General features: G+C 42.3%; 1 protein-coding gene and 1 long non-coding RNA gene across 7 annotated transcripts in view; one reads left to right on the top strand and one right to left on the bottom strand.

Moving 5' to 3' along the window:
- The window catches only part of LOC117669134 (uncharacterized), a 64,989-nt gene that overhangs the window by 1,348 nt on the left and 37,299 nt on the right, over window positions 1–26,342 (bottom strand). The window contains exons 1-2 of one of the 2 annotated variants that reach the window (XR_004592378.3): window positions 12,321–12,445; window positions 264–475 (exon numbers count right to left, since the gene is read on the bottom strand). This is a non-coding gene — a long non-coding RNA (uncharacterized LOC117669134). Of the gene's footprint in view, window positions 1–263; window positions 476–12,320; window positions 12,446–26,342 lie in introns of those variants that run through there. The other variant, XR_015734205.1, reaches the window with a different exon arrangement.
- LOC117669133 (voltage-gated potassium channel KCNC1-like) overlaps window positions 6,025–26,342 on the top strand; it is a 62,369-nt gene continuing 42,051 nt past the window's right edge. For all 5 annotated transcript variants that reach the window (XM_034423322.2, XM_034423328.2, XM_087893927.1 and 2 more), the window contains exons 1-2: window positions 6,025–6,387; window positions 12,353–13,142. In XM_034423322.2, the coding sequence (XP_034279213.1) occupies window positions 12,543–13,142 (600 nt within the window). In that variant the 5' untranslated portion in view covers window positions 6,025–6,387; window positions 12,353–12,542. The remainder of the gene's footprint in view (window positions 6,388–12,352; window positions 13,143–26,342) is intronic.

The raw sequence follows: 26,342 nt of genomic DNA, 5'->3' as shown, positions 1-26,342 counted from the left end.
TTCTGTTAATGTAGCCTTGCAAAAAAGTGGAATTAACTCATCTTGTCATGTTTCTTGTCTGGTTTACTTGATAAAGATGACAAAACTGTTTTAGGTTGTAAGTTAAGTTCAATTCTGGAGACTGCTCTTTCCTGAACTGCATGCCCTCCAAGTTAATTAACAGCTGAGATAATTGGAGTTCCCCAAATATTTCAAGTGTATTAGGTAAGGAAAGCATTGAAAAGGATATGGTCCAGATAGTCCACCTGATTTTTCAGAACTACCTTTCCCAGCATTCTTCACTGTTCTCTGTGCTGTTGGATCTTCTTGGATGTCAGGGTTCAGCACCTGGAGGACCATGAGTTATGCATTTTTATGTTGAGTTGTTACTTTCCTTTCTTTCCCTTTTCCTGATGACTCATCTCTCAGCTGGAAACAGCTCGAAGCATTCACTTGCTTCAGTCAGACATCACCTCTGAATCAGATGAATTGGATGCTGCAAGACAGAGAAGTTTTTATTGTCTGAAAATGGAAGCATATTGACCTCACCATTGGATCCCCCTGAACGGTGGTATGCCACCCTTATCCTGACCACAAAATCCAGACACATTTCCCTCAGAAAACACATTGCTTTTATAGCTCTCTCCGCCTGGCTCCTCAGCCATCAGAGCATAGACTGGAAACAATCCTTCTTGAAGCCTTTTAGACATGGCAGAAACTACAGGAAAGTTTAGCAGCTTTTTTTCAGCAAGGAGCAGACAAGCTGTGGCTCCTTTAGTAATCAGCTGAAGCTCCCACCAGAGGGAGAAAGCTTTCGGTAACGTCTAAGCCTTTTACCCTGGTGTAAACATCTTGTATTGACAGTAAAGCCAGCAGGCCAGTTAGGGTGCTGGTTTTGAGCTTTGTTTTCTCCAAGTTATTCATATATTCTGTTTTGCTTTTCCAAAATAAATATGTTGCTTATTTCATTTAGATCTGCCTTTATGGTTTTTAGTAAAGGTGCCCCTATCCTGTGCACAAATTAGGCTGTGAGATCACCTAAACAGGGTCCCTGTTCTGGTAGCATTTTTTATTCTTTAGATTTTTATCCTGCCTTTTTTCCATATACAATTCAAGACAGCAAACCTAATATTGTTCCTCCTCCTATTTTTCCTACAACAATACTGAGAGGCACACTGAGCTGAAAAAAACCTGAATGGAACCAAGTCATCCTGCTGACTTTCATGCCTAACCCAGGGCTAGAATTCAGTCTCCTGGTTTTGAGCCTTAACCACTAGTCCAATGTGCTTTACAGGTACTCCTTGATGTACAACCATTCATTTAACGACTGCTTGACGTTAGAACGGCACTGAAAAAAAATGACTTATGACCAATCCTCACATGTACAACCTTCATAGCATCCCCATGGTCACATGATCAAAATTTGGCCAGTTGGCAACCAGCATGTATTTATGAGGGTTGCAGTGTCCCATGGTCATGTGATCGCCATTTGCAGTCTTCCCAGACAGCTTTCCACAATCAAACTCAATAGGAGAAGCCAGATCTGCTTACTTGTTAAGGAATTCGCAGAGTAACCCTTGAATAGCAAGGGTGTGCACATGAAAGTGATTGAGAGTAGGTACGAATAAAACACAGTCAACACACAGATACACTGAGTTGTGTTTACTTTCAGGAAATAGTAAGGCACAGTCCAATAAACAGTCCAGGTCATATACATATAAAGCAGGAGATAGCAAAACAACAGTCCAGGGATAATCCAATAACAAAGTCTTCTTACCAGTCATTGTAGTCATTCACAATAAACAGTTCTTCTGGATTTGCAAACAGTAACATAGACAGTATGCTAACAGTAGCATACAGAGATATCAGAGAGCAACAACAAAGAAAAGCAAAGAGAAACAAACCATGTTTCTAGCTCCCTCTTAAGGAGATTGACTACAGAGCTAACCAATCAGGACACAGTACGACACAATACAGCAGTCTTAAAGCTATATTGAAGGTTTATATATTGCCGACCCAACATGGTAGGTAATACTCATTTCCTAACACCGAATGATTCACTTCATTGCAGTGATTCGCTTAACAAAGATCGTAAAATCGAACTTAGCAACCAATTCATGTGATTGAAGGAGGACAATGACATAACTTCAAAATTGGGTCCTAAGTAGCTTTTGGGTGGGGTCCATCATAACTTTAAACAGTTGCTAAGTGACCGGTTGTGAGTCAAGGACTACCTGTATTCTACTCTATTTGCATATATTCTGCAATATATATGCAGATGAACATGGCTATGTCAAAGTCAATCTGGCAATTGAAATTATAGTTGGAGGAGATGCATTTATTTTTATTTATTCCCTTTAATAAACGTCCTGCTTACAATGCAATCCTTGTTGGATAATAGTGGTTCAGATGTTAGCCTAGAAACCAGGGGACTGTGAGTTCTAGTCCCATTTTAGGCATGAAAACTGGTACAGTGACCCCTGGCCAGTTACTCTCTCTCAACCCAATGCACCTTACAGGGTTGTTGCTGTGAGGAAAATAGGAAGAAGAATTATTAGATATGTCTATGGAAACTCTCAGCCATCAGGTTATGGTTGTCCCAAAGGTGCTTTTTCAAAAGGTAACTGGACTTTGTTTTTTCTTGAAGACATTTTGCTTCTTATTTAAGAAGCTTCTTCGGTTCTACAGAAGAACTGAAACGTCTTCAAGGAAAAACCAGCTGCCTTTTGAAAAAGCACCTTTGGGACAAGTATTAGATATATTTACTGCCTTAAGCTGCATGTGAAAAAAAATATTTCATATATATTTCTTGTACAAAAAGAGCATCATCCAGAAGGCGACAGGGAAAGAGGCAACAGAAAAATAAAAAGTCAAACTGGGTTGCTCAGATTTCCATGCATAACAGTATTTCTATAAGTACAGTAGTTTTGTTTGTTCTATGAATTCCTGTTTGATCATCAGAAAACATTTCTTTGCTGTTGTCTTGTAACCGTAGGTGGGTCCTAGCAATGGCTGTCAGCAGTAGCGACACGCTTTTTTCCACAGAGCTTCACCAATCATTTTGCCCACATTGCTCAGGACTATAACTTTAATTACAGTAGTTGACACTTCTTTGAGATACTGGCTAAATAATTGCTGAGTTCATGGGATTTCAAAGGAGAAGAGGTGGGTGGTGAAGGGGGAGAGGAGGACTTGTGGGTTCCTTGCCTATTTCTTTCTTTTTTCTTTTTCTTTTTGAAAAGTGATGATTGAAGGGCATAGGCAGTGCGACTTGGAGAAATACATTGTAGGAAGAAAATAAGAGCAGATGTTTTTCATCTGACCGCTGTTTTCTGAAGCATAGAGTGAAATGAAACTGTCTGTTGCACAGAACACTGGGGAAAGGTTAAGGGCAGGACACCTCCTAAAGAAAGTGGATATGTTACTGTGTGCTATGCTTCAGCAGGGAGCAAAAAAAAAAAAAAAGGCAGGGGAAAGGGGATAGGGGAAAGAAAGGAAAGGAGAAAAGCAAAAAAAAAAAATGAGAGGAGAGGAGGGGAGGGGAGAAGAGGCCAGGGGAGGGGAGAAGAAAGTAGGGGAGGGCAGGGGAGGGGAGAAGAAGAGAGGAGGGGAGGGGAGAGGGGAGGAGAGAAGAAGAGGGGAGGGGAGAGGATGGAAGGGGGAGACAGGGAGGGGAGAGGGGAGAGGAGGAAGGCATAGATTGCAATCATGTTTGCATCTTCGTGTGGGCATGAATGCTGACAGAAGGATAGGAGGTAGGCTGTTGTTTTAAAATTGGACAAAAATGGGCAATGGCTCTGGGCACATCAGCGATGGACATGAAGTCCCAAGGAAGAGAGATTTAAAGGGAACCAGGCTGGACAAAGTCTTCTTCCCCTTCCTCCATTTTTTTCTCTTCCATTCCACTTTAGATTGTAAGTACAAGAGGCTGAGACTTTTCCCCTGCAAAAGCCATGCATACTGATGGCTGCCTGCCCCATTGCCCTCCATCTTTCTGCAAATATTAAATGCTATTTTAAATTTTTAAACAGCATTTTTTTAAAAAAAGGCACTATCTGGAAAGCAATAAGAACTTCTGGCATTTTAGTTGCAATCGGCCACAACATGAGTAGGTCCTAGCATTGATTCTTACATTTTTACTCCGTTTCTTCCAATACTTGGTTGTTGGTTGTTTATGCATTGCTCTTATCTACAGTAGGTGGCAGCCCTTAGCTAATCTTGAAAGTTAAGCAGGACCTGATATTCTTAAAACACATATAGGAGACTACAAGGGAATATCAGAAGTGAAGGCTAGGCTGGAGAGTCCAGATCATCTTTTGGAAGAAGGCAACTGTTTTTAAATTGTTGCTATTAGAACTTCATGGTTATTTTTCTCCCTAAAGGCATCAGGATTCAAGGAGAGCTTTACATGGAATGGAATGGAATGGAATGGAATGGAACAGAACGGAACGGAACGGAACGGAACGGAACAGAATAACAAAGTTGGAAGGGATCTTGGAGGTCTTCTATTTCAACTCCTGCTCAGGCAGGAAACCCTATACCATTTCAAATAAATGGTTGTCCAACATTTTCTTTAAAACTTCTAGTGTTGGTGCATTCACAACTTCTGGAGGCAAATTGTTCCACTATCAAGAAATTTCTTCTTAGTTCTAGGTTGCTTCTCTCCTTGATTAGTTTAAATACTGCCTTTCCTTCAAGGAACATAAGTAAAGTTTGTCTTCCCTCTTTTCTGCTGAGATTGATTAGGTTGATAAATAGCAATTGATTGAATTTCACCCACTGAGAATAATAATTAGATGTGAATTTCAACCTCCATCTCCTGGGAGTGGTCCAGTGCAGTCCCCTAATCAATACCCCATGCAACCTCTTGTTGTCTTGAAGCTACCGTGTCATATTCAGATCTGGGAATAAGAAACCAGTTTCAGCCTTGTATCTAATAGGCTACCTGCTAAATTGTTGAAATTCTGGGCTGGAGAGCCTGTGACACACTGGGCAAAATTCCCATGACTGTTTGTTTTGCATGTTCAGCAGTTAGTGGCAATGGATTTTAGAACAGACTTTAGTTATGATGGCAGAAATTGGATGTATGCCAGAAGGGTGGCCTTTTAATGCCCCATAGATTAATACCATCTTTTTTCAATGACTGGGTGATTGGAATTGATTTTTTAAAAATCCTCTCAGTATTGTCTGGACTGAGATGTAGGGAGAAGAAAGAGAGCAACTGATCCTCAAACATCTGAGTGCAACCTAACCCACCAGAAGGAAAGTTGAGTTTTCTGATCCTACAGTATGCCTGGGATATAGGAAAAATGCCTGTTTCAAAAGAACAACAGTCCTCTTAAGAGTAGCACGTAGGATGGGAGTATTGTAGCCCCTTCATGTTAGGTCCTTTTGTGTGTCCTGCAAGGTAGCACACACTTCAAATAAAAGTCAACCTCTTCCTATATAGCAAACCCTACCATATCTTGATCTGTGCATGTCCCCACATGCACAGACAGCAGTTCAGCAGTTCAAGAACAATCTCCCCAACTCACCCCAGTATTTAAGCCCTCTTTCTCTTTAAGGTGGCTACTTTCACCATCTGTACCTTTACTCTCCCAAAAGGTTCTAATGTTTTTAGAGTAGAATAGGTTACCTTCTAGGCACCATAACTTTAGATAACCTAGTTCAGAATAAGGATGGATGGATGGATGGATAGATGGATGGATGGGTGGGTGGATGGATATTTATGTGGCAGCTCCAGGGAACATAGCACTTCAGGCCATAGTCCCAAATTCATTCCCCAACCAGTAATCACTTGTTTATCTCTGGTGGCAGCCACAAGTGGAAAAGCTGGGGTTGGGGTTGGGTGTTGTTTATTTCTTTTGCAATTCCCTGTGAGCATAATCGTGTTGTGCTTCTCTGAATCTCAGCTCTCCCCAATCACAGAAAATGAAATGTTCCCCCACCTCCAATCCAATCCAATCCAAAGACAGCCTAGGAGATGCCCCAAAATTCCACCTTAAGAGGTAGTGATGTCATCACAGGGTCTGCAGTACCAGAAGGCGCAGCCCTGCATCCGGAGACCAGGGGTGGAGGGGGGGTAGGAAGCAGAAACACACAAGGTGTGTGGGGGAAGAGGCAGACACAGTGACTCTATTCAGCAACATCCTGCGTCTCCTGTTCCCCCACCCCTCCACCTCACCATCAATTATCGACTCCATCCTTCTGCGCTGCTACAGAGATATCTCAGTCCCCTGAAGGTGGTGGTGGGGAAGCATTCCATAACCTCTCTCCTGCTCCCTGATTTTTATTTTTTATTTTATTTTTGGCGGAGAGACGGGGTAATTCCCTTCATCACGGGCTTTCCTTCTGTCTTTGTCTCCCTCTCTCAAAAATAACACTAAGCCAAAAGGGTTGGTCTAGCAGGTAAGTATGGGCCTTTAGTGGCTCTATTGGTGTGTGTCAGTGTGTGTTTGTTTTCTCTGTTGGGTGGCAAAGGGAGGGGGTGATTATAGTCAAAAAGCTGGTTGGGGGGGGGGAATATGTGCAGGTTGTTTTTCCCCCAAAAAAGGAGCTCAAAGAGAGCATATCGGGCCAGAGACGACGGTGGGGGAGGAGTGAGAGTTTCAGCACCTGTGACTGGACAGCAGCATGTTAAAAATAGACAGAAGACAAGGATGGCTTGTGCTCTATTGATACTTACTGCTTTACCATCTTCTGGAGGATACAGGTCTGATTTTCAGTTTGATGGCTATTTGCCTGCTCACATCACTGTGTGTGAATGTGTGTGTGTGTGTGTGTGAGAGAGAGAGAGAGAGAGAGAGAAAGAGAGAGAGAGAGAGAAAGAGAGAGAGAGAGAAAGGGAGGGGGAGAGAGAGAGGGAGATGGAGAGATCTTGATTTGTCTAATCTATGCACTGCAGTGTGTGAATGCAAGGGCCATGACTTCAAGGATAGCTCAATCACCCCCAACTTCAGGCCCTCCAGACATGCTGGACTACAAGTCCCATCATTTTAGGAGAACCTTTGCTGTCTGGAAAGTATGGAGTATGGAAGTCATAGTCATAGTCCATTACATCTTGAGGAAGAAAGGAAGGAAGGAAGGAAGGAAGGAAGGAAGGAAGGAAGGAAGGAAGGAAGGAAGGAAGGAAGGAAGGGTTTAATATGATTGAATGGTCAGCCTGTATGAAAGTGTGTCTCTGGGATTATGACTCCAAAGGGAAACAAGGTATGTTTAATTGAAATTGGCACATGAGAGAAACTACCATGCCAAAATATGGTCAGTAATTGGGAAATGTTTGCATGCATAGATGCACATGAAAAATAGGCAACAATTTGATGGTGTCATTGCATTCCTGTATGGTGATGCGTTGGTGATGTCCTCAGCTTTTGTTTTGTGTGCTATCCATTGCTCTGCTGTTGTGGTAGGGCAGAAAATGTGGGGAGAGAACAGAAAGAGAGAGGGGGGAAGTTAGAGTGAGATTATTTCTGTAAGAAAAAGCCAATCACATTGACATACTTCCTCACAGGAAAGCACAAAAAGAAAGCTGTAAGAACCAGATGGCCCCACAAATATTAGGGAATGGAAGCCTTGAAAAATAACAGATTGGCTCCTGCCCTTGAAAACAGCCATGCACCATTGCTAGCTACATGTGCTCTATTAATATCAGTATTATTTCAATTTATAACCTATCTTTCTGCTTGGGAACACTCATTCCAAATTCATATGAGGTTGTTGCTAACTTCCTTGCATTTTGCCTTCATCTGTAATTATGAAAAATTAAATTGCATCCAAAACAAAAAAAAAATGCCTTTTAATAGACATATAGAAAAGCAATTCAGAATATTAGTAATGTGTTAATTAACTATATTTTAAAATAATAACAAATAAATTTTCAGTCAGTCTTTCCCAATAAAGCTTAGAATGAAGGTAAATTGCAAGAATTTGCCATTGAATAAATTGGCAAACCAATCCTATCTGAATTTACTTAGAAGGAACCCCAGCTTGATTCCTTAGGAATTGCTGTCTACATCAGGCTGAACAGGTTGCAGATCTGAATAATAAAATTCTGAAGATGTTTCTGTGTGGAGGGGTTTAGAAGCTGGCTCCTCCTATTCCCACGTCTTTCAAGCCAGCTTTATCCCAGTGGAATACTTCCAACCTCTTGCAAAACTCCAGTGACCATAACAGCTGGAAATGATGAGCATAACCGGAACGGCAATTAATCTAAATGCTTCATCTTATACCCTTCCTCTTTCTCAGTTATCCTTCCTAAAACATTTATATATTTTGATTTTGGAAATATATTAGGGAGCAGATTATAGCTTTCACTGTATTTGGAATAGCAAATATATTTCAAACATATACACACTATAAAAAATGCTAACTTTGAAATGGAAAGTGCAGGATTTGGGATTTTAAAAGCTGGAATCCAACATCTAAACTCATTCTTGGTGAGAACAGTTCATTAGGAATTTAGTTGTGCCAATTATCCTAAATGACAGATTCAAAATTGGGATAGCTATTTACTTTCCTGCATGTTGCTTTTATAGATCTGTTCCCTTAACTGTATATTTTTATTCCTTGCACAACCTTACATGCCATGTTGATTTAGGAACACTTGAGACTTAATTCACACACACTGGCTTACATTCCCTTTACAAATGTCTAAACTCAGGTACATAAGAGCATGCATTTGCGTGTACGTGGACAATTACTCCATGAGAAAAGGAACAGCAATTAGTGAAACTCCAGCCTTTTTTTGCCCCCCCCTTTGGTATTCACAAACCAATATTCCCCATCTGGCTCTTGAACAAAAATAATCTCACCAAAATGTTATTGACAATATACATGCACCCATTTAATTGCATTGTCATGCTTTTCCTTATTGTCAGTGGTCAGACTAGGTCTCCTCTAGGTATAGGTCACTCGATAAGAGAGAAACTTGATGCTTAGTAGCTGAATGTGTGAACTGTTCATGGGGTGACATTGCATTTCAAATATATGGAAACCTCATCTGTGGTGTTATATATCTATTGTTATGGCTTATTCACACATCGAGGTTACTGCCTTGCTGGTGCTGAGACGTCAAGCAATATATAAGCATACATTAAAAAAAAAACATTCCTAAAAGTTGTATATTCCTTTGGGTGAAAGCCTCTGTTAGAATACCCTTTCCCTAATTCTCACAATAACAGAGCTGCTGTTATGTTCATATCAGCTGCTGTTATGAACAGCAGCTGATATGAACTGATATGGAGCAACTCCATTAAACACAGTAGAATTTACTTCTGAACAAGTAAATGCAGGATCATGTCGGAGAGACATTTTGCAAACATCTTATTGCTGAGGTCTTATAGATGCAAGTTTAATATAGTCTGGTTAAATATCCATTGGCTAAAATTTCTCATTTCCTCTCAACTGATCTTCAAAGACTCCCAAATCCAGACACTGGTCTTCAAGTGAATATGGACGCAAATTCTAGGCATTCTCCCTTCTAGGTAATGAGCAGATCCAGATGTGCCCAGCTTTGCATTATGTGCTTTTAGATCAATACTTCTCAAGCTTGATAACTTTAAGATGCATGGACTTCAACTCCCAGAATTCCCCAGCCAGCATGCTGAGGTTGAAATGCACTGCTTTAGACTCACAATAGAGAATGAAATAAAATAAAAGGAAAGGTTATATAAACCTGGGGGGGAGGGACACAAGCCAATTCAGGCCAAGAGAAATTGTCTAAAAATACAGCTTGCACTCATACATACATTCGTACAAATTTTCCAATGTCCCTTCTCCCTTTTCACCCCACCTTATTATCCTGACTTCTTTAATCCAGTAAGTATAACAAAGTCCTCATTCCTAGCCATGCCAACACTCTTCTGGTCCTGAGGGACATTACACACAAAAATACACAAACACATAGAGGAAGAAAAGTAGGGAGAAAGTGTTTTTCCCAGCCTGGAAGTTCTGAGATGTGTTGGAATCCAAGGATGGTTGCACTGACAAAGGACTAAGACACTGCAGGACTGTGATTTGAGGATTGTTGAGGTACATATAGAAGGGAATCTTTGTAAAAATAGTCAAAACCAATACATAGAGGAAGGGAAGGAGGGAAGACCTAAAGATCAGAGATTGAGGATCTCTGAGGCAGCAGGATTTGAAATAGAAGCAGAGGTCATGAAAGAGGTCAAAGGAAGTGGTCAAGGGCAAGAATATATGGGCCCTAGAAAGAATGAGGATCCAAGAAGAATTGGGGTGGCAGTTTGACCCATTGTGGGGAACAATAAGAGCCAGCCAATAGGAGAAGAGATCTGTAAGACTTCTGTAGGGAAAGTACAGGTAGAAAAAGGTATGAACAATTGCAGAAAGGCCACTGAAGGGGGACTGAAAGGACTATAACATGTAGATGGGGGCTGGATTCACACAACACACAATTTGGTTACTGAATTGATCCATTTTCTGGATTTGCACAATTCACCGGATCATAAATTAACTAAGCAAGCTGAGTTTTCATAACATATTAAAAATCCCAGCTAAGATTTCTTGAACTAGGCTTAGCACATAGTGCAGCTTTTAACTGCTTTGGCATGTTGGATGTACCCAGCCAGTGAGGATTATCTGGAAAACTCCATGCTAGGAGCTTCAAGGAAAATCTGGTCATTCATAGGTGAAACAAGGCAGTGCGAATAGGGTGGGTGGGTGGGTCACAGAAGGACCAAGAACTTGGGCAGAGTAGCAGCTCTGCTGTGGATGGCTGCCTGGAAGCAAAACCAGAGTGTTTGCTTAAAGCAGCACCAAGGGCTGCTCAATCAGCAAATAGTGTGAGCTAGGGCAGTGTTATTCCAGAACCAACTAGAGAGCAATGCAGGGAAAGGGCACAGAAAAAATTGGCAACTCTTGGAAGGGGGAGAAGAACTGAAGAAGAAGCAGAAAAGGAACCCTGAAAAGTGGCTCAACAAGGGGAAGATGTTGGATGGGGGGAGGAAAGTGGAGGGAGGGAGGGACGGAGGGGATAGGGAACCTGAGAGATGAATGGGGAAATGGACAAAGGCAGCGGAAGGGCAGTGCAGGCTAAGCAGCAATAAAGAGGGGAAGAGCTGGAAAAAGGAAAAGAGGGAGAGGCTCAAAAAGAGGGGAAGCAAAAGAAAGAAAGAAGGACAGAGAAGGAGAGAAAATGAAAATAAAGGAGAGGAGTAGAAAGTTTGATGCCTGGAAGGCTGAGTGAAGCAGGGAATGGAAGGAAAAGTGGGGAGAAGGGAAGATTTGCTCAGGCAAAGGGTTTCTTTTGCCTTGGGCTGCTCCTCCACCTACCTGCCTCTTAGGAGGAAGACCCCAGCGGTTCCTCTCTTCCCTTCAGGAAAGTATACCCTGAAGTGATTCCCACCACCCAGAATGAAGGAATGCTGGACAGAGCTAAGAAGGAGTGAAAGAAGAAGAACAGAAAGAAGACAGGAGGCAGAGAAAGTAGTGGGGTTGTGGGAAATGAGGGAATCAGGCAAGAGGGCTGAGAAATCTAGAGTAGGAACCAGGACCAGAAAAACAGGCAAAGAGGAAACCAGTAACAGCTTCAGAGGAAAAGGAGAAAATCTTTAGAACATGGGAGGGGGGGAGGGGGGCGGAGTGGAAAAATGAAAAACTGAACTAAAAGGAGGGAGGGAGGAGGAAGTAAGGAAGAAAATAAATAAGTGAATAACAGGAAGGAAGGAAGGAAGGAAGGAAGGAAGGAAGGAAGGAAGGAAGGAAGGAAGGAAGGAAGGAAGGAAGGAAAACATTGAATGGAAAATAAAAGACGGAGGGAAGAAATGAATAAAAAGATAAAATGGAAAAGAAGAAAGGAAGAACGGAAGAAATTAGTGAAAAGACTTAATGGAAAGAAGGAAGAAGGGGAAGGAGGGAAGAAAGGAAGATAAAGGAGGAGACTGCAGGAAGGAGGCAAAAGTGAGAGAGAGTTGAGATGAAGGGGCCTCGGAGAGCTGAGGGAAACCTGCAAAGGGACTGAGCTGCACCAGAAATGGAGCGATATATTGGCAGGATAGCAAGCAAGGAGGCTGCGGGGGTCCCCGTCGAGGTCACCAGCTTTCCGCAGAGGGGATCCCGAGTGGGATAGGAAGGGGGCCGGCGGGGGGGGGGGTGGGATCGCGGATTCAGGAAGGGAGCACAGCAGAGCAGAGGGGGCCAGGCTGGCCGCCCAAAAAAGACGGGTCGGCGGTGGCCGAGGGCAAAGGGTGCAGGTGGCGCGCTCGGAGTGGGTGGATGGAGGGGACAGTGGAGGCGACAGGCGGGATGAAGGGGGAGAAATCCCGAGCGGCGGATGGTTGGGGGGGGGAGAGTTAGGGTGGCGGAGCAGCGTCCGCACTCACCTTCCCTGTCCCTTCCTTTCTCTCTTTTGCAGAGCCGGGCGCTGAGCCGCGGACTCCCTCCTCTCGCTTGCCCGCCCGCCCCGTCTAGAAAGAGCGGGAGCGGGAGCGGGAGGAGGAGGAGGAGGAGGAGGGGCCGCGATGACGCCTCGTCCCCTGATTTGACACCTGCCCAGCCTCGGGGGCGGCTCCCCCCCCGCCGGCCCGGCCCGGCCCGCGCCCCCGATGCTGAGCTCAGTGTGCGTCTCCTCTTTCCGCGGGCGCAAGTCTGGGAACAAGCCGCCGTCCAAGTCATGTTTGAAAGGGGAGATGGGCCGGAACGAAGACAACGACAAGATCGTCATCAACGTGGGCGGCATCCGGCATGAGACTTACCGAAGCACCCTCAAGACCCTGCCGGGCACGCGGCTGTCCTGGCTCACCGAGCCGGACGCCTGCAGCAACTTCGACTACGACCCCAAAGCCGACGAGTTCTTCTTCGACCGGCACCCGCAGGTCTTCGCCTACGTGCTCAACTACTACCGCACCGGGAAGCTCCACTGCCCCGCCGACGTCTGCGGACCGCTCTTCGAGGAAGAGCTGGCTTTCTGGGGCATCGATGAGACAGACGTGGAAGCCTGCTGCTGGATGAACTACCGGCAGCACCGCGACGCCGAGGAAGCCCTGGACAGCTTCGAGACCCCTGAGAGCCAGGAAGATGAGGACAACGGCGACCTCAAGCGCCTCTGCCTCCAAGAGGACGGGCGCAAGCTGGGCTGGTGGTCCAGCTGGCAGCCCAAGGTCTGGGCGCTTTTCGAAGACCCCTACTCCTCCAAGATGGCCCGGGTGAGTCCGAAGGAAGCAGGCAGGGTGGGGGTTCCTCCAGACAGGTCTCCTTAGGGGTCCTCTCCTCCCCACTGCTCCATCTAGCATGACTGCTTTGGGGATGGGGTGGGTGGTGGTGGAAGCATAGCTGAATTCCAGCACATCTGGAGAATACTTTCCTGCTAGGAAAGTATTCTCCTTCCACGTGTGTGATCTTTCCTATCTGTATTTCCTAAGATTCTCTCCCCCCCCCACACACACATTCTTTAATATCAGGAAATAGACATAGACGGTTCTTGGAACTGTTGCTATCAGCCTGACTCTTCTGTGATTCCGTCAATTTGGTGGCAGAGTAAATGAACAACCCACTAGGATTTTGCAGTTATAAACATAGACCTTAGAAGAGACAACCAGGTGCAAGAAAGGCTCGGAGGAGGAGACAGATGTGTTGGGTTACCTTTGGTGTAGCACATTCTAGAAGAAGATGGAGCACATTCTATAGGACTAGTGTCACAAAGAGGGACATGGGATTAATGTCAGCTTGAGTTATGTAATGGGTAAATGGGTGAAAATCCTACTCCTCCCTCCAAATAGAGTCTTAACTCTAATATAGTCCTAGCACCTATAGTCCTAGCACCAGGTAGCCCAAAAATGTCCATAGAGTAATAATAGCTCTTAGGACAGCCTTCCCCAACCTAGTACTCTCCAGATGTGTTAAGACCTTAAGACCGCAGGTGCCAGAATTGCACTGATGTGTTGACACCACAAAATCAACTCCAAGGAATTCTTAGGTTGCAATCCTAACAGAGTTGGAGGATATCAAATTCGGGGAGGGTGCTGTAGAATTTTAATGTAGGCAAGCACCAAACTTAAGTCCCGTGTTCGTAATTTGGCACTGCCATGTAAAATATACACTCTGCAACTAGCTCAGATTCCAAAGTGAGCTGGAGAAATGGCCCATGAAAAAAGCAACAACTGTTATTTGATTTTGTAATTGAATCTTGATTCTCTCCACAAGCGGGCCTTTCCGCTTGCAAATCCCGCCCCTTTCCCACAGCATCTTCCGCACTTGTCCTTGAACCTTGAAATTGCACTCTTAGGAGAAGGGGTGTGTGTGTGTGTGTGTGTGTGTGAGTTGAAAAAAAAACAGAGGGGGCTACTTGGAATAAACGCACTTTAGTGGTAGAGGTAGGCATGCAGTGATTTGCTAACTTCTTTCAAATGCTGATTGAGCAGTAAGTAACAGACAAAATACCCTCCTAAAGGTATAATCTATACATGCAGCACTTGATATGGATGAAAGGATGTGCCAGTTTGGAGGTGTGAGTGGCGCTGAGTGGAGGGGGGGGGAGTGAAATCATTCTAGGAGGGGGAGGATGCACCAGATGTATCTCATGCACAAATTTGGACAAATAATGTGGAAAGGAGATGCCCAGAAAGTGAGCAATTGAACAGGACACTCTTTTCAATCTGGAAGCCTTTAAAGAAGTTAGACCACAATTCTCATAACCCATGTAGCTTCATGAACAGGCTGCCTGGGACAATGGGAACTGTAGTCTGAACACATTTGGAGGACATTAGATTAGGGTAATATCTGATACTAAATTGGGGAACCGAGCAGATATCTATCCCTGCAGGGCAGAGCAAGAAAAAATGGATTTGGCAGTGAAGATTAAGCCAAGCTTTGTGTCAAGGAAATAAGGTCGGAGCTTGGGGCTGGATGGTTGTGTGCCCTAGAGTGGAGAGAGAGAAGGTTATCTGAGTTTCGGGAAAAGTGTGCAAAAGGCCAAGAGTGGGAAAGGGAGAAGTGTGTGTGGGGGGAGGAGAAATCACTGAGAAGCACAGAGATAATGTGTGAGATTGTGTGAGGCAGCAGAAATAGGCTGCCAAATATATGGTGGGGAGTGAAGACCCTAAGTTGAATGCCACAGCACATAAATGTGTGAATGAAAGTAGTAATGTGTAGCGGCAGGAGGGCCCTAATACGCATGCTCCAGAGTTATGACTAGCTTCTCAGTGTTAAGAGAGAATGTCTTGGTTCCCGGCAGGAGGTGCTGATAGCCCGTTACAAACTCTTTCCTCCTTGTTCCCCACACTGAGGTTTTCTGCCCTCATTCGTGTTCTCTTTGCCTCCCTTCACGGTTGCTATCAGATGTACCTTCCCTTCTTAAAATCCTCTTGTCCCACACAAAAGTTTGGGCCCCTCACTCTCACATACCCATTGCCCCAAGGCCAATCTCTAAGGTCTTTAAGTCTCTAAACACATGCAAATCCTTTACACAACTGGGGAGAAACTCTTAGCATTCTTCAGCATTGCAGTTCTGGATTCACCGCTCCTCCCCCCCAAGCTGAAACAATGTTCCTCAAAGTGACCCCCCCCCTCCATTTCCAAACACTGCAGTTCAGAACTCCTTGCTCTGCTTGCCTGCTGGTTGGCTTCCTTGCCTCCTCTCTCTATGCAGTGAACCCCCCACCCCCACCCCAATCAAACAGTTTTGCACAAGAACTCAAGTTGCTGCTGCTGACAAGGACCCTCACCTTCCCAGTCCCCCTTTTCGTATATTAAAAGCTTTGCTGTCTTCTGAACTGCAGAGACAGCAGGTTGAGCGGGGGGGGAGGGGGCACCGCAGTGCAGTGTGGAAACCCCAGAGTTTGCAGTGCAAAGCAGGCATTTGGCAGCCTGTGGCAGCTTCCCTCCCTCTCCCCCCCTCCTCCTTCCCTCCCAGGCAGTGGGTCTCAAAGCTGCAAACACTGTCAGATATCCTCATCGATTCTCCTTCCCCCCCCCTCCACTCCTTCTTCCCCCACATAGTTGGGAGCACAGCCAGGAAAAGTTGCAGTGGGAAGGAAGATGAATAAAGAAAGCAGGAATTTTAGTACCAGGGAGGGGGCCACGATTGTGGATGGTAGGAGCCGAGATTATGAGCTGGTGCTGCATTGGGCGGGCATCAAGTAAGGAGTTTCCATAAACGGAGGAGAACCATTTGGTGGACTAGAGATGACACTCCTTTACTGTCCCCCCCTCACTGTATTTAAAAAAGATTTGATTTACAGTTTTGGTAGCCCCCCCCCAACTCACCCACCCAAGAAAAATAATGGGAATAAGATATTAATACCTATTGAAGACAGTGGAAGGAGACTTTTCATTGTCTAGCCTACTGTTCCTGAAATATATCAGCATCAAAAGCCTACAGAAAAAGGCTGCAGAGCTTATTTAAGTGGCCCAATTTTAACATTTCTTCTGTCTTTCTCCCACCCACCCCCTGCACCAACTTTCTGACATGGTAAAAAGAAAAGGAAGAGATGCGGGCTAGAAAGAACAGGTAGACAACTAGCTAAAGGAGCAGAACAGAGGTTAGGCAGATAGACCAAACTCTTCTGTAAAAGGTCTATCCAAGCCACATTTCTGAGTTTCCAGCTAAGAACCATGATGGATATTTTACGGCATTGCAAAGGCAGGATGGAACTTCAAAACTGAAGTTCACCACCAGTCTTCTGGTGGCTCAGCAGACTGATAGCATTGTGATTAACACCAGCTGTCTGCAATTACTGTAAGTTCGAATCTCACCAGGCTCAAGGTTGACTCAGCCTTCCATCCTTTCTAAGATAGGTAAATTGAGGACCCAGTTTGTGAGGGCAATAAGCTGACTTTGTATAAATATACAAAAGTATGAAGGTTATTGCTTAACGCATTGTAAGCCGCCCTGAGTCTCTGGAGAAGGGCAGCATATAAATCAAATTTAAAAAAACCCTGTATATTTGATAACACTTATTGGATAGTTGCATCTAACAGCTGGAATACTGAAAAGTTGAGTGTGTACATGAAGAGAACTGTTAGGCAGCTCATAAAGACAACATATCTGTAGATGGATCCTTCATCCCCTCCAATTATCAAGTTTTTCATCTGTTTATGTAGTTTCTTACTTTCATCTTACTTACTTTCTTCCCCTTCCTTCCTTCCTTCTTTCCTTCCTTCCTCTTTCTATTTCTTTCTTTTCCTTTTCCTTCCTTCCTTCCTTCCTTCTTTCTTCCCTTCCTTCCTTCCAGGCAGTGTTCAATTCTCAAACTTTTAAAATTCCTTTAAAGAATATAGACAAACTGTTAGTTATATCACGTGCGTCCCAAGATTACTTCAGTAAATATATACTTCCAATAATGTGGATAAGGGAATAGATTGTAGAGCATATTATGCCAGTTGAATTAATTCACAGGCTGTGTATTGCAAATATAAGCATGTTCCTGGAAAATAAATCCCATCATACGCAGTTGGATTTTCTTCTCAGTAGAAAGTGGTTAGGGTTATTGTCAAAGTTTTCTTCTCCAGAATATAAACATTTGTTTTCATAAAACGAAGATATACACATAGAAAAAAAGATCTCACGGCTCCAGAGATTGCATTTCCTCCACACTGTAGATGGACAACTCAGTACAGGATTGCATGAACCTCTCAAGTTATCTTTCCTTGCAGGTTCCAGGTTAGTTTACCTCCCTTTTGAGGTGAAGAATGTATAGAAAATGTAGCACAAGCTTTTTCGTACTCTTTAAAATAAACAGGAAATGTCAGATGTAATCCAAATAATAATAAAACAACTGTGGCAAAAGAAAACAAAGATACCACCAACAGTAATAAGCACCTTGGGTGCAATTTCAAAACATCTGGAGCACCACTTGAATACCATCAAAATTGACAAAATCATCATCAGTTGATTACATCCTGTGACAATATCTTTAATATTATTAAACAACAACATCTGCCTGTCCTACATTCTTGGGAAGGACTGAATAGGTGGGCAAAAATGCCAAATGCAGTCTAAACATCTGGCTGGCTGTGCTACCAAACATAATAATACATTAAATTTGTATCCCACCCAATCTCAGTTATTTACAGGGTTGTATATACTCTTACTTCTATAGTGATCTTATACCCTTCTCCATATCCATTAACTAGAGCTGTTGGGACCTCAAAAATTGATAACTGCTTTTATACTGCAGAACCAAGTACTTAGTTATGGATGATAGATAATTTGAGAGCCTAGTTGGCCATCAAAATGTGCATAAGTTCATCTGTATCATTTCAACAACAAAAACTTTTTGGGGTGCCCTGAAGACATTAAAGAGAGTTGGTTAGTTGATGGTGGTAAAAAATCAGAAGCTGGTCACACCTTAACAGATCACGTGTGAATAGAATGACAACAAGAAAACAGGGAACAAAGAAAACAACACAAATTAAATAGCCTTATGATCCCCTTTAATACCTTCCCAACTCAATTTACTGTGATCATCTTTAAGAGATTCTTTGGGGGGTTTTTCAGGATACGGTATGTGCCATTTTTAAACTTCATTAGAAATATATGCAAGAGGAAAGGAAAAGGGGGACAGAAATGGAGGGCGAAAAATCAGAACAAATCTCAGAACAAATCTGTTTCCTGTTAAATGGAGGACTTGCTAAAAAAAAGAAGAAGAAGAAGAAGGTCATCCAATATGCCAGGAAATGTGAAAATAAATGCAGACAGTTATCTTTTCCTAATATTACAACTGTTGAATAGTGGGGTTCTTTTTTTACAGTAGATCTGCACTTTTGACTAAAATAAGGAAGCCAGCACTAATTTTAGCATCATTAAAAAAAACTGTTATTTTCCCCTCTGCAGTACCTGACTGACCTTGGCTGATCAAAAAGAAAATAAAGAGTCACCTAGTTATAGTATTTGGGTGGGAGACCACTAAGAAAGTCCAGAGCTCCAGTTTGCACTGGAAAGTTCGAAAACAAATCAGGAAGATGGTGATAACAAGCTATATCCAAATAATTGCTAACTTGCTTGACTCAAGGCTGTCTTTCCCTTTAACATAGCCCTGCAGTTAGAATTCATACCTGATATATTCCTCTCATATATTTAGTTCTGAAGTTGTATTTTGATCTAAGAGTAACTGAGGCACTCAAAATACTAGTGCTCGTCCAGCAGAATAAGATCTATCAGAGCTAGAATTATGTATTTTTAACTAAATTTATTTATGCTTTTCTGCCTCAGGTTCATTCACAATATCATACTTTTTTTTAAAAAAAATTCTCAACTCTGAAAGAAAAAGCGAATCTTTGGAGGCGCCCCAAATCCCATGACCGTGTATATCTCCCTTTTCTCTGTTTCTCAAATCCTGAACAACCCAACTGCATTCTTTTTTATATTAATTTTTCTATTGTAATCTTCCTTGCATGATTAAACAGAGGTGTAAAATTTCTGGTTCAACTTCTTGGGGAATGTAAAGGAGGAAGGATGTGAAAGGAGATAAATAAGAGGGTTTTAAAAAGGCTTTTAATGATGCTTGTGAATAATGACTGCAGAAAGAAAATAAATTCCAAACATTGGCAAGAACCAGTTATTCTTATTTATTGCAGTAAAGGGCTCAAGAGGCATTTTGGTTCTCCCAGCACATTAGCTATACACTTCCTCACTCAGTGAACCCACAAGTCTTGACATCCAACAGCCTTTGTCTGAATTTAGCAGTCTCCATTTTACTTCCACAACTTTCTGAATTCAGTTCGTGATCACCATTCTGACCTGCAAGACTGGCGTCCTTCCCAGTCCTCACTGCAAGCTCTCCATATTTTATTGTCCTACTATTCAAAATCTTTCCAAAAGAATCTGTCGGGATTTTAACTCATCCCTCAGATTACTTTATCCCGCTTCTCCAATTTAAAAACCAGTCATATTAATTCACTTCTCCTAGTCCTTTCTCCCCAAATTCCAATTCCACTGCACAATGTCATACTTTTTTTTTTATCCATGATCCTTCTTTGCTACTTCATCAAAGACTCAGAAAGAACTACCTTCCTCAAATTCAGAACCCTGCAACTCATTTCTTTCTGCAGAATATGTGGAATACTTTGGATTCCAGTAAGATGATGTATATACAGATATTTCCATCTTGTCTTGCTTGAGAATCTCAACATATCTCATTAGGTTCTTCACATTCCCGGAAGACTAGGTGCAACCCCTAATTTCTGAAAGTTCAGAAGTCTTAATTTTACATCATTTCTTTCATATTTTTCATCCCCAGTACAACCGACTAGCTTTTCACAATATCCTAAATCAGGCTAAAAGCTTTCATTGTTGCACAAATCCAGCTATTACCTTAGCATATTGTAGGAACCATTGCATAATGTTAAACCATGTTAAACTCTCTAATCTGGGTTTAGAGATTGGTATGGTATGCGATTCCAGCCATCTATAAACTTGCTTGACTTTAGATGGCTTTCACAGATGTTTCAAGAACTTTGTACCACTCCACTCTTCAATTTTATTTGATTGTCTTTTGTTCCAACTTCTTCTTGAAGGACTTAGTAACTAGTGTCTGATCCCTTTATTCTAAGGCTTTCCATACCAAACAAATATTTTCCTTTCCATCTCTCCCCCTGATGAATATAGAAAAACGACCCTTTTTGTGGAGCTAAAATTGGGCTACTGCGGTTTTAATCCAGGCTTCTTTATGTTGCTCTCCGTGGTACTGAACTGCAGTATTGCATCCAGCAGAAGCAGCTGATGGAAAGAATATACAGGAACACGAACGGAAGCAGAAACGTTCTCCTACTTCCAGACCTCGCTAACCGAGGTTACTCTATCGTGCTTTGCATTAAAGATAAGATAATATTAAGGATTTCGCATAAGGTGTCATTTGAGGATGATAAATGCAGTATCCCACTCAGCTATTACAGAGAAGAAGGACAAAAAAGAAATAAGGCCAGTGAGGTTCTGGAAAGTAATATTTGTGTGTGTATGTGTGTGTGCACGTTGTGTGTGTGTGCTTGTGTGTGTGTGTGTGTGTATTTAAAGCACTATTGAGAAATGTATAGGAATAAGGGGACATTATAATTTCAGCATAATTACTTTCTTCCATATGAGTTTACAAATAAAAACATGGTTTAAAGAAGAACAAAGATAGGGCAATAGAGTGAAATCAAAGTGGATGATGGCAGGCACACACACACACAAAAGGAGAATGACAAAAGAGGACTGACCTCATTCTTATCCCACTTTTCTAGCTCCTGAGCTCTTTCCTTTGCTCTGGCAAAGGATGTACAGGTAGTCCTCAACTTGTGACTACAACTGAGCCCAACAATTATGTTGCTAAATTAGAAATTTGTTAAGTGAGCCCTGCCCCATTTTTTTAACTTTTCTTGCCACATTTGTTAAGTGAATCAGTGCAGTTGTTAAGTTAGTAACACAATTGTTAAGTGAATCTGGTCTCCCCATTGACTTTACTTGTCCGAAGGTTGCAAAACGGGGATCACATGACCCCATGACAGTGCAACTGTCATAAATATGAACTAGTTGCCAAGCATCTGGATTTTGATCATGTGACCATGGGGATGCTGCAATGGTCATAAGTGTGGAAAGTCATAAGTCATTTTTTACAGTGCCTTTGTAACTTTGAATGGTCACTGAATGAACTATTGTAAGTCAATGACAACCTGTACAACAAACTTTGTGGAAAGAGTGGGAAATTCCTAGAGCATTTGGAGAGGTTATCTCTTGTTCCTACTCAAACAAAAGCCACTCCTGTTTCAGCAAGAACAAAGTGGTCCCTTGTTTGTCTAGATCAGGATTGGGGGAAATGGCCCTTTTATAACTTGTGGACATGCATGGCTGGCTGAGGAATTCTGGGAGTTGAAGTCCACAAGTCATCAAAGGGCCATCGTTCCCCACCCCTGATCTAGATGAAAACTATCCTATGTTTCCAAACCTTCGTTTGCTACCTTTCACTTCATCTCCTTTTGTAGCATTGATCTCCTTATCAAGCCATAATAAATTAATTAGGTACCACAAGGCTCTGGATGGTTTTTTTTTTTTTTTTTTGCAGCCACAGACTATTCCTCTGGGGGTAGGGAAATAGAGGCATTGCAAATAAATCACTGGAGAGGGATTATAGTTTAATTGCCATCAATATCCATCTGCACTGCATTTGATGTTTATATATTTCACTATCTTCCTCCCCTCACCCACTCCTTTTATTCATCTACTTACTTTGTTTCCTATCTCCCCATGAAAATAGATCTTCTTGAAGAAACGGAAAGTACAGCTTTCAGGATCAACCATTGCCTATAGTAGAGATTTAAAATCATAACACTACTTCATTATATTATTTCCAGTCATAAGCTATTATCCAAATTTACCTCAAAATGGCTAGGGAGAGATACTGTCTTTCCAAGCAATGTTACCTGCTCATCTCTGACAGGTCTGTGCTTATTTGCCTGGTTCAAGGAATGTTACAAGCCTTCCAATATGATCTATCCATCTATATACCCTTGTTGGTCTTTCTCTCCACTTTAGAGAAACCATCAGCCGTAGGCTTTCCAAATCTGTCTTGTTCAACCAACATGAGTTCAGGTATTCATACATCCAGGCATCCAAGCTTAATGACCCAGGTAGATTCTTCTCAAGCAGTCTACAACACCTCTCAACCCTCAGTGAATCTCCAAGTAAACAGAGAGAAAGCTAAAATGAGTGGTAATTTAGAGTGAGTTTCTGATTCCCAATCATAATAAGAAGGCTCCTCTATCTTAAATCTGAAACTGAAGGAGTTGAAAGTTCGATGATTCGGGGATAAAAACAAACTCTGAATTGAACTTGAGCTCAGAGATTTCTTTAGCTAATCTGGAAGATTTTAGCAAAATGATTCCTGCAAAGCCTGAAACTTACCACCCATCTTTTAATGAGACAGGCCCCAGCCTTTTCCTGAATATCTAGGAATATTCATTTCCTACTTAGACTATTTCAACCCTTTTCCTCCAACCGACTCATATTTTAATCCCAAGGAGAACAATCTAAGACCACGGGCTGCCCAAAAAGCCTTAAGTACATTCATGGACTTCTAAACATGGTTAATTTAAATGTAAGTGACTTCAAGGCAAATATATCTTTTGGTCCTGGCCATTATTTTTTTGGAATATGCACCTATTCCACATCACATTTAAAGGCTAAGGGGGGCATTTAGTCTTATTCTTTCTCATTCGTTTCTCTTTCCTAGAAACCAAGCAACTGCATACACACACAAAAAATAATATATATCTATTTCAAGCTCCACGCTCCACATCCACTTGGAAAGAAATAGAAAGACAGAAAAGAGATGTCTAAAGAAAGAGTTTCCATTTTGGTTCTCATATAAAAATAACTGACTAGGTAGTGCTTACACCTTGCCTAATACTCAAAGAATATCGCACCATATTCTTTGGATCTATGCTTAGGGTTTTTTTCCCTCTCCCTCTCCTCTCCACACAAGTTGTAGAACGGAAGCTTTGAACAGCTAAATTAAAGATAAGGTCATCTCAGGGAATAATGCTGGCTAAGTCAGGCTTTTTTCAGAGATTTCAGAATAAAGTTCTATTTTTTTGACCTTGTGCCCTATACCAAATGCACACACATATACATTTATTTTCTCCTTTCCTTCTTTCCACCCCTGCTGGATCTTCCATCTGCTACTGCAATATGTTCCTTCATGTATTTCAAAAAAGAAGGACTATTCCTGCACTGACAGAAGGGCAGTCATAGCCCTGGGAAAAGATGGAAGGCGGGGGTTGGCTAGCCAAGGCAGCAGGGCCAATGACAGTCACAAGTGACAGGAATCCTGAGTTCCCTAGTAAGATCCTAATGGGTTGGAGGGAATGCATAAGACCAAAAATTGGGGAGTTCTCTGGAAGAAGAGAAGTTTTAAAAGATGGTGGTGAGTTGACCGTGTCTTTTTGAGCATTTCATGCCTTTGCTGTGTGACATTGTGCTGGTCTCCTTCCTGCCTCACAAACACCTTCCGGGAACAGTTACATGAGTCATATCTATTCTCTTTCCCACGTACTCTATCCCCAACCATGCCATGGTTCCCAGGAGACAGAAGTCATTATTTCCATCTGAATGATTTGGGACTCCCAGTGCTGCCTGAAGGAGGTCCCATATAGAATATTTCTCATTACTTTTTGCAAGGGCAATGAATGTAGACTACAGCGTGTAGCATTAAGGGATGAGGGCACCATTCAGCCTGCTTCCCCAAACCTCAAGCAGCTGGAAAAACTGTATGTGATATACACAGCTCTGGAAGTGGGTCAGAACCACTAGATGGTTTCTGGGAAAAGCACTCCTTTGGGACTTCAAAAGATCTGTCCTTATTTCCCTTTCTTCCATGGAGAATGCCATTCTTAAAAACAAGGTTCTACCCAAACAGTTTCTCTACAGTAGAAGCGTCAATCTAGTCCTCGGTTTTCTCATTCTCCTCATCTCCCTCCCTTCCCTTGAATTCCTTGGCTTTCCCCTTCATCTTTTCCTCCTCCTGCTCTCACCCCCCTCCAGTTCCTGGGCACCGCACTGCGCTTCAAAAAGGATTCTAGGATTTGTTTGTAGAAAGTGCTGACGGGACGGGAATTCTATGCAGTGCAGAGAGCAAGCAGCAAGATTTTGCCCTGCAAGAAAGGAGATGAGAGTAGAGAGTGAAAGAGAGTTTTGCACACAAGCATAAACATGAATGGAGAATCTATGTACATAGTTGTATAAGCAAGAGCAATCATGCTTGCATTGTATTATGACATGCATGCATCTGTGGTGTGTGTAGCAAGCTCAAGTATGTGCATAGCCTTGGAGAGAATTGTGCTGCCAAAGAAGATTTTGTTCTATGCATGTATAAAGGCATATTTGGTGCATAGCTTAGAGCTTTTCTGGGTGCATTAGAGCAAACAGTGTATGGGAGTATAAATTCATCTTTATATGAAATATAATGTGTATATGTACGTATGTACATGTACACACACACACATACATTAATATATAAACATACTCTCAGAAAAAGTTTGAGTGTACCAACACACATTTTATATAGAATGTGCTAATATCTATGAAAGGGAGTGTGTAGTTGTAGTTAAGTGCAGATATATGCGAAACTTTGTTTGCACCTCAGTCTGCAGTAAAACCAACTTAAATTTAATTGAAATTGCTAAATACAATTCCATTCAACAATGACCTTGTTTGTACTGTAAGGTAGATTGGCATGGTGGTGCATGTGTAGAATCGCAGAGAGATATGGGCAGGCAACGTGTTCTGTAATTTTCAGTTATGGAAGGAATGCATAAATAGGTATAATCTCCCCAGAGCCCATATTCATATAGGGCCTATAAAATTGCATACTGTACTGAGATGAATGTGTTAAATAGTGGTAGGATGGATATGGCTGGGAGAAATCTAATTTGTGGAAGGAGGGGATTGGGGAGTGTACGCATGCAGATGAAGTTGAAGTGAGAAAGTGATTTCTGTACACTTCAGCACAAGAGCATTATTTCAAAGCCTGGGGAAAAGTAAGTTGAAGATTGCATGCAAATATTTATTTGTACATGATTGTACATGGGACATACCTCGGAGGACAGTGTCAGATCCCACGTGGTGACAAAGCATTTGGTAATGATGAAGCAGCTAAAACTCCTAGACAATCAGAGCTTCTGTGAGTTGTGTGTGTACCAATGGAGGAATGTGAATGAATGTGAAGTGCTCAGTATATGTGCAAGGGAGCACATGACTGTTTGCGTCATTGCTTGCTTTCACTGTTTTCTCAAGGGACTAAAATAGGAGAATGGTATAACAGAAGGCACATGAATGCCGAGCCTGAAATCTCAGCAGAATCCTTTCTGTTCTGGGCTCTTTATTCATTCATCCAAATTACTGATGTTAGGATAGTTAAAACATTCAAAAGTCTGCTGAAAAAGAGCAGAAATTCAAGAGGGAGGGAAGAGAAGTTTTACCATCTTAAAATTCCCTTGTCCCCTATATGGCACAATGGTTTATGGGCAAGTTGCATGGATCCTGTTCTTTTACAACCTATAATTCCCGGTGTGAAAATGAAACCAAAAAATGGAACAAAGTTGACCTCAAAAGAGCTGTGACAGGATCACTGCAATTCTGCCCAAAAATAAACCAAAATTCACACCAAGGGAAGAGATCTGCAACCTGCATTCACTATGCAGATAAAAGAGCAAATATAGTCAGAAGGGTGGGAAACTTCCTTGGTTTTTTTAAAAAAATTATTATTATTATTCAGGCTCAGAGTCTCAAATCAAAATGTTGACTTTTGTCAACAGCAAATTATGTACCTCCATAATGCAACTGTCAGTTGGTGAATACTAAATAGGTGTTATATTGTAATAATCACCTATTTAATTTAATTAAATAATTTAATCACCTGAATGGCCCTATCTGA

Source organism: Pantherophis guttatus, chromosome 4 (genome assembly GCF_059756535.1).
Source record: "Pantherophis guttatus breed Tessera chromosome 4, ASM5975653v1, whole genome shotgun sequence".
Classification (NCBI taxonomy): Eukaryota; Metazoa; Chordata; class Lepidosauria; order Squamata; family Colubridae; genus Pantherophis; species Pantherophis guttatus.
Note: the sequence above shows the minus strand (reverse complement) of the source record. Positions and strands in the feature narration are given on the sequence as shown.